Source organism: Gopherus flavomarginatus, chromosome 7 (genome assembly GCF_025201925.1).
Source record: "Gopherus flavomarginatus isolate rGopFla2 chromosome 7, rGopFla2.mat.asm, whole genome shotgun sequence".
Classification (NCBI taxonomy): Eukaryota; Metazoa; Chordata; order Testudines; family Testudinidae; genus Gopherus; species Gopherus flavomarginatus.
The window spans coordinates 16,482,288-16,494,680 of record NC_066623.1 but is presented as its reverse complement, the minus strand read 5'-3'; the positions used below and the strand labels follow the sequence as shown (position 1 = coordinate 16,494,680).

General features: G+C 44.7%; 1 protein-coding gene across 3 annotated transcripts in view; it reads right to left on the bottom strand.

Moving 5' to 3' along the window:
- The window catches only part of ARHGAP26 (Rho GTPase activating protein 26), a 533,008-nt gene that overhangs the window by 130,314 nt on the left and 390,301 nt on the right, over window positions 1-12,393 (bottom strand). For all 3 annotated transcript variants that reach the window (XM_050962626.1, XM_050962623.1, XM_050962625.1), the window contains one exon: window positions 1,812-1,899. In XM_050962626.1, coding sequence (XP_050818583.1) covers window positions 1,812-1,899 — 88 coding nt within the window. The remainder of the gene's footprint in view (window positions 1-1,811; window positions 1,900-12,393) is intronic.

Below are 12,393 nucleotides of genomic sequence, written 5' to 3'. Positions count from 1 at the left end.
TAGTGTCCCTTTGAAAAACTGACAACTCTCCTCAGAAACTCTCTGGAGCAAAGACTGCCATTCATGCAAAGTTATGTGCTGACTTTGTGATCTTCCAGGCTGAGATGGACCAACCTAACTAATTTGTCATCCACGTTGGATTTTGTTTCATTTTCTTATGCTTTAAAAATACCAACATGGCAGGTAGAAGCATGTTCTGCATAACCGAATACCTATTGCTACTTGCAAACTAATGGGTATCCCTCTTTTTAGATTAGGAACCACCACTGCAGTCTGTGAACTGTTCATCCCATCTCTAATATTACCTGCCAATGCATAATGCAATGCAATAAAAAAAATGAAGATGAAGGATGAGAAGGGGCCCATAATTAGAAGTCTCTAGTTTATTAATTACTGACAAATTCTTGCATATCTTTAGTACTAAATAACTAACAGGAAGAAATTAATTTCAAGGAGGCACCAAAGGAAATAGTGTGATGTTGGCTCTAACATTCCTCTCCACAGTATCAGTTTTCTCTGAACAAGTGCTTTAGTAAATGATGCTGCATGTCATACTTATACAATTATAGAAAATAACCCAATTGTAACAATGGCATTCGTTCTCGTGTGGTTGGACTGTACCCACATGTACAGTTCTATGCCTAGATATCAAAGAAAGCCTTATGAATTTTCATGGTCCTTTTGGAAAAACAAACTAACGCTGAACTTTCTGCCACTAAGCCATCAGGACAACAGATTTGCTAGACAACAGCATACTGGAATGCATTGTGTCTTCGCTTACAGGGAAAAGCCTGAACCAAGAGACAAACTTAACAGTGAGATACATAGGAATAAGCTTTTATAAGTTATGGCTGTACCACATGAGTAGGGCCATGAAAAACATGTCACGGACTGTGAAATCTGGTCTTTTGTGTACTTCTGCCCTATACTATACAGATTTCACAGGGGAGACCAGTGTTTATCAGACTGGGGGTCCTGACCCAAAAGAGAGTTGCGGGGGGTCACAAGGTTATTTGGGGGGAGAGGTCGCGGTATTGCCACCCTTATTTCTGCACTACCTTTAGAGCTGGGTGGCCGCAGAGTGGTGGCTGTTGGTGAGGCGCCCAGCTCTAAAGGCAGCACCCTGCCAGCAGCAGTGCAGAAGTAAGGGTGGCAATACCATACCACGTCACTCTTACTTCTGTGCTCCTGCCTTCAGAGCTGTGCGGCTGGAAAGTGGTGGCTGCTGGTTGAGGGCCCAGCTCAGCAGGCAGCAGCTCAGAAGTAAAAGATGGCGAAACCATACGAGGCCATGCTTACTTCTGCAGTGCTGCTGGCAGCGGCTCTGCCTTCGGAGCTGGGCTCCCGGCCTGCAGCCACTGTTCTCCAGCTGCCCAGCTCTGAAGGCAGTGCTTGCCATCAGCAGCAGCAGCGTAAAAGTAAGGGTAGCAGTACCACAATCCCACCTACAATAACCTTGTGACCCTCTCCCCAAATCCTTTTTGGGTCAGGACCCCTACAGTTACAACGCCATAAAATTTCAGATTGAAATCATGAAATTTATGATTTTTTAAATCCTATGACCGTGAAATTGACCAAAATAGACCCTACACATTAGCATTTGTACAGTATTCAGTAAACTCCCGAAGTCCTGACTAAGCATGCATGGGGTTCAGTGGAAAAGCCAAGGTGGATTCTTTAAAAGCAGTCTCGTCCTTAGTTATTTTAAACTCGTTCTCTTGTCAAGAAACTTGGGTAGTGAGTGAGGCTATCCTCAGGTCATTACAGAACACACTTATGGAGACATAACACAGGAGGCATTTCTCCCCTACCTCAAGTAAGTTTTCAGTGCACTGGTGATAGTCTTTATCTCCCACTCAGCACAGATGTCTGTTTCTGTTTCAGAGGCTGTTTTGGGATCTAGGGAAGAAAGGCAAGAAAAGAATGAGTGGCTCAAAGAGAACACATTAAAACAACGTAGTCACTCCAAAGTTACTACTGTGAGGTTAGCTCTGAAGGAAAAATCCCACTGCCCAGTTTCTCAATGGGTCTCTCCAAATAACCAACACCAGCAAATACTTTGAGCCTTGAGAGCTCTTCCTACTTACATGGATACGGATGAAGACAGCGACCACAGGTTGGACACTAGGACTCACTTGCACGTGTTCAAAAGCAAAAAGAAGAGGAGCTCATCACTCATGGGTGATGGGACCAATTCTTTCGTTTCAAGCACGATGATAAAAAAAGGTTTCAAGACACTGCTGTGCTTAGGTACTGCAGTGATGGAAGCAGAACAAATATCAGACAGAGGCAGACAGAACAGACACATGCCGTTTAATTTAGACTTTGGGACACAATTGCAGTATAAATAAATACATCAAAAGAATATATGGACAATGGCAGCAAGGCATGCCTAAATGACTGGCAAGTGATTTGGGCACACAGCAGTACAAATTAGTGCTGGGGAACGGACAGTCACCACTAGTAACCAGGGCCAGCTGTATCATACAATTAAAGCAGGTAAATGCCTAGGGCAGGGGTAGGCAACCTGTGGCATGTGAGCTGATTTTCAGTGGCACTCGCACTGTCCAGGTCCTGGCCACCGGTCTGAGGGGCTCTGCATTGTAATTTAATTTTAAATGAAGTTTCTTAAACGTTTTTTAAACCTTATTTACTTTACATACATACAATAGTTTAGTTATATATTATAGACTGACAGAAACAGATCTTCTAAAAACGTTAAAATGTATTACTGGCACACGAAACCTTAAAACAGAGTGATAAATGAAGACTTGGCACAGCACTTCTGAAAGGTTGCCAACCCCTGGCCTAGGGCAACAAAATACCAGGGGCAATAGGACATTCAGTAACTGTGTGCAGGCGACACTGCTGGCTGGGAAAGGCAGACATTTGCTTGCTTGCCCAGGGCAGAACCACCACTCGCCCTAGCCCTGTTGGCAACTGAGGAAATTACACGTGCGCTTGACCTCCTTTGTTCTGCAGCTGGAGTACAAGGAGGAAACAAAGTTGTTGCACACAACACTACATAGCAGGACATTGGCACAGCAGCGTGTCAGCAAATGATCCACTGCGTCACTTGACCTGGTAGACCCCAGCTTGCCACTCCAGAAACTTGTTGCCAGATGAGTGCTTTTGCCAGCCTGACATTTGCTGCTAGAAGGCGGAGGGAGAACTCAGGCCATAAAGTTCCCATTGGCTTGCAAAAGCAGGAACATCTGCAAACATCCTCAGGGGCGCTGCTGGCAGAGTTCTACATCAAGGAAGCTTGTACGTGGTGGTCAGTTTTCTCTATAGGTATGTCGGTGATGGAGAAAGTAGGGTATTATTGTTTACTTTATTTGTATCAGGGTGAGGGGAGAAATACCAAATCCTATTTTAAAATGTTGTAGAGCAATGAGTCTGGGAAGGCGGCACAGGGTGGGCGGGTTATTGGCTTAGAAAAATCATATTTTGGTTTGTTTTTTCACCTCTGGCCTCTTGATGTCATTCTATTAGTTTCCTACATCCTCTTCTCAGCAGACTGTTCCTTGGCATCCTTAAAGATTTTTTAAATGTCTTATTCATCCCTCCCCATCCCTGGAGTCACATGCAGAAATTTACAAAAACTTCTGAACTTCTACAACATGAGCAAGCCCTGGAGAGATGTCAAATATTACTTCAGCTCCCTTCATTCTGGGGCAAGCCGGCTCAAACAGCAAGACAAAAGAAGACAGAGCCTGGCTCTAAGTGAGTAGAAATTGGCAAGTTTTACATGTGCAAGCCATTGCATGAACCACATCTAGTAAACCAGCTATTTAGCCTTCTCCTACGCCAGGCCTCCGACCAAACAAACGTTATGTAACATTATAGAGAAGAAAAAAAAGATTCAAACAACAGTCAGGCTAGAAGGCTTTTTATAGCAATATGAGGCAAGTTTCTCGGAGCTTAAGCACATCCATTTTAATGTACTTCATTTCCAGGCCAGCCTGTCCAGAGACTCCCGAGCAATCTTTGTTTTCAAAAAGGGCTGCCAATTTCTGCACCTCCCTCTAGATCTCTCTGGTATGCTGGGAGTTTGACTCTTCTGATCCTCAGAGCCTACCTGGGAACAAATTAAACACTTCTGGCAGCCTGTAAGTGCTGCGTGTTCATATTCATATCAGCAGTTTCCTTTCCCACGCTGACCCTTGCCTCCACACGTGCAAGCATGCCTCTCCCTGTGCAGCTTTAACTCTGTCCTTCACCTTCTAATTCCTGATGTTGCAGCCACCATCTTTGCCCAAGAAGGATTGGTTCTGACTCAGGAGCTCGTCCAGGCAGTCACTGGGCTCAACATTTAGCAGCCCAGAAAGTGAGACGCCTAAGCTAGGAGTGGCAGCCAACATCTCCTGCTTGGCAGTGCAAAGTACTAACCACCAGGCTTGCTCCTGGGCTGTTTTTAACTTTGAGAGTCCCAAATCCACACATTCCTTCACATGCCACCAAGAAAGCACAGGAGGAGAGATGGTCCATTGCTCCAGTCGGAGAGGGGAAGAAAACCGCTGCGCAAACTGTGGCCAGATCAGAGTGAACCAGCTGCTCACCTTTTATGTCAAGGTGCTCATTTTCCCAAGGCTTCTCCAGCTACGCTGTGGTGAGTGGCTACTCTCCAGCCCTTTCCTCTGGCCAAAGAGACATACAAAAACATCTTCCTCTGACTTGCCTGGACACACACGGAGGGAACCCACTGAGGCTGTGGATGGCTGCCTTCCTCCAGCCCACAAAGACCAACTGTCCACTATTACCTCCCTGCCAAAAGAATGCTCCTTCCCCACTGGCAGCTCCTAGGGCCGGCTGCATATAGCACTAACAGAGCCTGCTTCAGGGTTCTGATACAGTTTGGCCAGTTAAGCATTCCCACAATGAAAGGGAGCAAAAATTTAATCAGTAGTGAAACTGAGGGTGTAGAGCCCAATCATGCAAGATCCCGATGAGTGCTCTGAACTCCTTATTCCATGGCTCAAGACCTCACCAGATCAGGCCCTGAACACACAGGGAACATTTGGCAATGCTATTTTCCTTCTGGGTCCTCAGCACTGAGACTGCCTCTGTTTCCACTGGCCCAACAACCTGCTCAGCCCACTCATGGAGACTGCCAGATTTGGCTCCCCCACCCCAGCAGGGCCCAGGAAGAGTGTGGAAGCAGCTTGGCGCGCGCACACACACACACACACACACACACACACACACACACACACACACACACACACACACACACACACACACACACACACACACACACACACACACACACGACAGGTAAATGAACAGCTGTAAATGGCTCTTCTGCACCCTCTGCTGGATAATTTCAGGAGAGGCTTTCCCAGGCTCTGTGAGGAAGCGTGGCCCAGACAGGCTGCTACACTTGGCATCGTGAGGGCTCAAATAAGAGGCAATCAGTGGAGACCCTCTTGGCTCCTTGGCAGTGTAGAAACACAGGGAGCGATTCTGTGCTGCACCTTGTAGAGGCACAATATAAACTTTGCAATTGAGTGGAAGGAGTTGAGCGGCTGGGGAGGTAAGTGGCTTAAAGTCATTTTGCACCCTTCTAATCATGGACTGCTTCTGGAGCTGAATTGGCCCCCAAAGTAACTTAGGCACTCAACCCAATCTGCTGAGAACCTCTGTAGTACACAGCACCATCCTAACCCCCCACCATCTGCAGACCCTGGCAACCTCCCTACACTGGCCTTTATAAGGCATTCATTTTGCTGCCTTCACAATGTCTCTGCCAAGGGAATTCTCTGGTTGGCTATGGGGCTTTTATGGCTTGACACCACAACAGCACATGGGGGCCAAAATGGGTTTTGAGCTCAATATGGCGCACCTATCTGGAGTGAAGAAGGCTGTTCATTCATTCTGTTTCTATTTTTAACCACTACTTACTCCTCTCCTTCTCCTCATCTCCTCCGTGGGCCTCCCCTCCCTTTGTGTATTTCTTTTTAAAATTCCCTTTAAGAAAAACAAACAAACAAACAAACAAAAACACATGCAGCTGTTCTGCACAGTGTGAATAGGAGGCTTTGGCCAGCAAGATGTTTTCTTCCAAAACCCAAGATCTGAAACAACTGCAGAGGAAGTTGTGCTCTCAGAAACCTGGAGTCATGCTGCCTCTTCTCTGATCTCTGTAAACCTCCAACTAGATCAGGAAGCGAGGGCTGTTTCGAAGTCACTGTTTGCAGTCAGACAATATTTAAGGCAGTATTTTATCAGTTTCTGCGGAAACTCTGGTGAAACATCCTAATGCCATTACAGTAAAATAACCATTGAAAAAGGCAGGAATCATTTTTTACATCCTGCAGTGCTACAGGGCTAAATGATTGCTCGAATCAGTTACCATCAGCTGGCTGTTCGGTGACCTATATGAAGTGAGAGGGCATTTCAGTCCAGTTCCTAGCAGACAACTGTCCATGTTCCAGAGATCATCATGACAACTGTCACTGACAATTAAAACCAAATGCCACTAAAAACCACTATCACATGTGCATTAACTGGCAACCCTAGTGGTAACCCAGGTAAACACTCAGATATGGAATCTGCACAATGAGTGAAGATCTTGGCTCCTCCACTGTTTGAGAAGGGGAAAGCCACAATAAGTTGCAGGGACAAGTACATACTTCCCATTCCTTTTGTGCTTGCTTACATTCCATTTCTGAGTTCATTTACTGTCTAATTTAATTCTCAAATTCTTAACTATTGGTAGGTGAATTTGACTATATTATTTTCCTATATTAATTGAAGAGTGATAAATAAAACCTTGGGCCTTGATTACAAGTTCGGGACACTGACTGCAAACAACCCAGATATGCAGGAGAATAGAAAGTGAGCCTGATCTGACAATGGGAGTCTTTCCATAGATCTCAGTGAAAACTGGAGCGGGTCCTTTTGATGCAATTGAAAAAGTGCTTGACTGCCAGCCTGCAGGAAACATAGAATTCCGAAGCATATAATGACTACTAAAGCCAAATAGCAAGCTGCTGGGTGCAGCTGATTACCCTCTATCGTTCCTTGGATTCAACTCAACGGTTACTTTTTCTGCACTCATTTATATTATGTTCCTGAATTTTAAAACTATAGGTAAAAACTGTGCAATTTTGAAAGCAATTAAAAGTTTGTACAGAATAAGAGTTCCTTCATGGCAATGGGTTTATTTTAAAGAAAAAAAAACATCAAAAGGGGTAGTGAAAAAGATAAACATTGATTCCGTATTAATGACAAAAATCAAGTGTGTGTCACACAGACATCACACAAACTAACACAATCCTTCCTAATCAGTTTCAGTGTGATTTGCCATCTGACTTGCTTTTTAAAAGGAGACAATTTTTATTGGTTAAAAATAACTTGATATGGTCACAATGTGCAGAAGTTAAAGGTTTTTTAGATCAGCAACTCAGCAACTTAGAGAAGACTCAGCAAGATGTAAGTTCAGACAAACACAGCAAAGATGAATGTGAGCAATAATGGGAAGTAGAAGCATGAACATTTCTTCTTCTATGAACCCCTCATCACAACAGACATGGAAGAGGTCAACTTGTCCACCCCCACCACACCAGCCAGAGCAAGATCCTTTCCTGTGCACATTTACTAGGGTTTTGTCCTGCCTAATCATAAACATCCCACAACATGGAGCTTCCACTGTGTCCGAGCTGTTATGAATAAGCTTAACAAACGGACAGAGACTGATATTTTGATTTAAAGAATCATGTGGTGGTCATCTGAAGAAAAATAAGGCAGCCCCAAACAACAAATTCCATGATCAGCAGAAGTCAGGATGTGGGTTTTGTTTCTGGGGTTTTTTTTGTAGACAATAGCACTGGTGACTGAGAGGACTGCAGGCATCATCTCCAATCCTGAGCCTGCCCACTCAACTAAACAACTCCCATGGCACTGAGAATCAAGTTAGCTGGGGTCGCAAACCTTCAGCTTGATGTTAAGTTAAATGACAATGATTAAACCCTGGAAAAAACAAGCACTCAGATGGAAATACAGCTAGATGTTTGCATACAATGGCACAGCTGCTCCCCAGAGGCTGATTCTTCCAGATGGTGTCTGAAATGCTGATTAGCCTATCCAATGACATCTTTCCCAGAAGTACTGCAGCCAGTGTTGCAGAATGTCTTTAGTAAATTTCTGGGAGATGTAAGGGGGAGGGGAACAGTACCAGTCACCGCGGCTGTTATTTCAATTGCTCACCACTTTCTCTATGATAAATACAATCATGTACTAATTCTAATCACCACTTGGGTGACATTAAGATGGTTTCAAAAACAGCCATAAGCATATTTCATCATAAAGGCCAATGGCTATAGGAAATCTCACTTACCACTGACTACACTGGCAAGGATCAGTAGGATCACTCAATATGTTATACTCCACCATGTGTCTTAATAAGGCGCCTCTGAAGAACAGATTTGCATGCTGGTTCTATTACTCTACTGCGTTTGTGGGCATGTCTTAATATAATACTTCAAAAACAGCTGTGCTTGATAAATAAGTAACACTTTGGAGATATTTAATGGCAGGGGCTAAAGAAATATAAACACTTTACACATGTTGATGAATTAAGCCTCAAAAGAACCCTGATAGGAAGGTATTTGCCATTTCACCAGCAGGGAAGCTGAGGAGCAAATCATTTGCCTTTGGTACACAAGTCCCACAGCAAGAGTGTGACAGGTACTGTATTTGAGTCTAATGCAGCTGCTGCCAATGCAAAGTGCTATCTGCAAATATCTCCAAGCTCTGAGCACAGAGCAGCATTGCACCTTCTGTAGAAAAGGGTCACTGGGAAGGCCTCCATAGTAGTGTGCCACTTACACCAATCACTGCTCTCTGAAACCTGATCCACTTGCCATTTAATCTGTATGTGAATCACTAATGCTGACCACATTCATTTCTAAATATAAGGGAAACCTGAAGTTGTAAGCAAAATCTGGCTCCTTAGCTCATGAGGTTTTGATCTGAATAGTCAACATTTGAGCAGGATGTTGCTTTTACTTTAAACATATTAAGTCCTAAAAAAGGCAGGGGGAAGAGGATAGAGAATGAGGAGGGACAGAAAAAGCAGAGCTCAGTTCGGCAGTCCCTTTACAGAGAGCTTGTGTCTGCCTGGAGGCTGGTACTCGGCAAAGATACTCCCCTTGGGTTCTGTTGTTAATAGGAGGAGTTCAGGACATGCCCTTTTCCAGCCAGACAACAACAATATTGAAGATCACTCACAGGGATTAAAATAAATGACCTTGTAACACCTACTTGGGTAACACCCCTAATCATCTAGCCCACCAGCGAGTTTAGGGCTCATTACTATGCTTCAGACATCAGCAGCTAATGAAGACATGGCAGGCAAGACACAAATACTGACTATATCACCACATTGTGTGGCATGAGGCCAAAGACGGAGTGTCTTCAGCTACTAAGGAGATGATGCTTTTGGATGGTGGCCAAAACCTTTGATTCCTCTCAGCACCAAAGAACCCACAATGGACCAAATCCAGCCATCTGTTACAGCCAGGGAACCTTATACTGGAACAGATATATTTGAGAGAGCAGAACTGAGGCCATGATTTGGCCCACTCTGTGGAAACAATAATTCCAAATGCTTTGATAGTTCTTAATACTATGCATTCTGGTTAAAAACCAAACCAAAACAAAAAACCAGAGGTCCTCGCATATCTGATCAGATTGTGCGGTAGGTGTACTCAAAGTAGCAGTTTATGTTTGCCAGTGGCCAGTACCTGATGCTTTTTTGAGCCAGGCTGGCAAACGTATGACCCACGAGATAGATCCAGCCCAGATGATGTAGTTACGTGGCCCATAGGACATATTCAGATTCTGCATAATCTATGATAAACTTTCTCTAAAACAATAGCCCTTATGGCTGCAGAGATAGGTTTCCAAATATGAACAGAGTGTGACAGATGCAGTGGTGTCTGCCTTAGGGCTCGTCCAGACTAGGGGGGGGAAATCGATTTTAGATACGCAACTTCAGCTACGTGAATAACGTAGCTGAAGTCGAATATCTAAGATCGGAGTACTCACCCGTCCAGACGGCGCGGGACCGATGTCCGCGGCTCTCCGTGTCGATTCCGGAACTCCGTTCGGGTTGATGGAGTTCCGGAATCGATATAAGCGCTCTCGGGGATCGATATATCGCATCTAGATTAGACACGATATATCGATCCCCGAGCAATCGATTTTAACCCGCCGATACGGCGGGTAGTCTGGACGAGGGCTTAGTCCGCAGAGAGCCTGGAACAATGACTTGCAGGTGTGATTGCCTCGGTCCCCTGTTAGCCTCACTGGACTATCAACTTTAAAGCACAATTACGAAATTTCAGTGTTAACATTAAACGAATTAATCACTGATCACTTTAGTTAGCCTGGAGATAAGGGTGGGAATGAAGTACACAGAGTTGGAAACTGGAGTTGCTGCAAGGAGAAAATGCAGAGGGAAAAAACAGAGGAAGATCAAAGATTGAGAAGGGGGAGAGAAACCAAGAGAGGATATAGGGTGAACAGAGCAGCAGTCCAAAGGGTAGAACGCACAGTAGTCCCACAGACAGCAGATTTTCCAATGAGTGATGGATGTGACAGTAAGTCACTGAACAAATAACAATGTTCAGTTACAGACATCTCCTAGTTAGAGACACCTACTAATGCATATTGGGCCTCCCAGGCACTAAACACCATGAGATGGGGTTGGAATGCTACCACATTAACTGGCTGTTTACAACTTTTTTTAAGTGTTCTTTTCATGTTCTTTTCTAGAGTCCTTGGCGCTCTGGGTGGCTATTTTTCCCTATGGAGTCATTAGAGCTAAAGCAATACATGAAAATTTAAATCTGATTGAAACAGGGCTGAAAACCACACGCTTCAGCTTACAGCAGGTTACTTCTTCAGAAACCCATGTGGAAACATCCTCCTGTCATGGCTTCATTTCAGATTCCAGATGAAAAAAAAGCACTGAACTGCTCTCTTGTGTGAGCAGCTGTATGTGTTCTAAGTTCTGCTGCACTTTTGCATAGATATATCAACCTTAAACTCTTTGGCTCCTGTTGTACATAGCTACTGCCACATGAACAGGACCAGCAACAGGGGTATGTGGCACAGGTGATGGCCTGAGACAGCAGACTTTCAGTGGGTAGTGAAGTGAGGAATGTCCCTACCTTGATTCCAAAGAGTCACTCCCACACGCTGGCAGGGACAGCAGCAGTAAATGCGGGTTAGCCACGACTGCTGACTGATAGGATGTGAATGGGATTGAAGGACTTGCAACCCCTGAGGTTTGTGGCGGAGCACAGAGTGGAGAGACAGTGCCCCCCACCTCGCTACATTAAATGAGATTTTGGGGCCCAGCTGGGTCTGCTGCACTGACCTCTGAAGTACTGTATCTCACTATTCAGTTGTGCTTGTCTTCAGTGTTCAAAACACTCAGGATTTGTAGCTCTCCATTCTTCACAGTGAGAGCAATGGAATTGTGAAAGCAAAAGGCAGACTGCAATGCAGAGGAGCTTAGAACAAAGTAGAAACTGGGAAGGAGATGGTGTCACATCATCAGGCTGTTCAGCATACACACAGAGAGGAACAGTAGCCTTGAACTTCACACAGGCAAAACCTTTCTGAGGTGAGAGAGACGTCTGAAGACCTGACTAGGACTCTGTCTCAAGTGGACATTCTCAAACACTGGGTTGAGCCTCGCTGGTCAGACAGACACAGAGCCCTAACAACGTCAGCCCCTTTTGCCTTTCCCTTTAGCACATTCATCTACAGATACAGAAGCTCTTCCAGAGGGGTCTATTGAAAAACCAGATGAAATTATGGAACAGTCACTGCCCCCCACAATTCCAGAGCAGCTAAGCCCAACACACACACTTGCTATCCCCATCCAGTTAATCTACACTATTCCCTTCACACTCTGACCAACTGTTAGAATGGCTGTGTTGAAATCTGACTGACAACAGGGTTCTTTTATGACCTGCTATGGGGAAAGTTAATAGCAAGAAAAGGGTGGGTGGGCAGGCAGGGATAAAATAATGCTGCTAGCAGTAAACATAGCTGGACAGGAAAATTAGGTCTAAAGGGAGAGCAACTAGAACCATAAGCAACATGAAATCGACACAAAACTTGAGAGGGAGCATGTGGCAGGTATAGGAATAAAAACAACATACCGTTCAGCTATTTTTCTGAAGGTTATAGGCTGCATTTGGGAAGACTGCCAAGATTTGCAAAGCATACCAGTGAGGCACAAGCAACAGACCAGGTGAAATAAAAGCCCCTTTAAAGTGAATGCCCTACACAATTCCTAGTGTTCTGATCCCTGCACTCTCCTGATCTCTCATAGAACATGCTAATGAGAGTTCATTTCCCAAAGTGGAATTC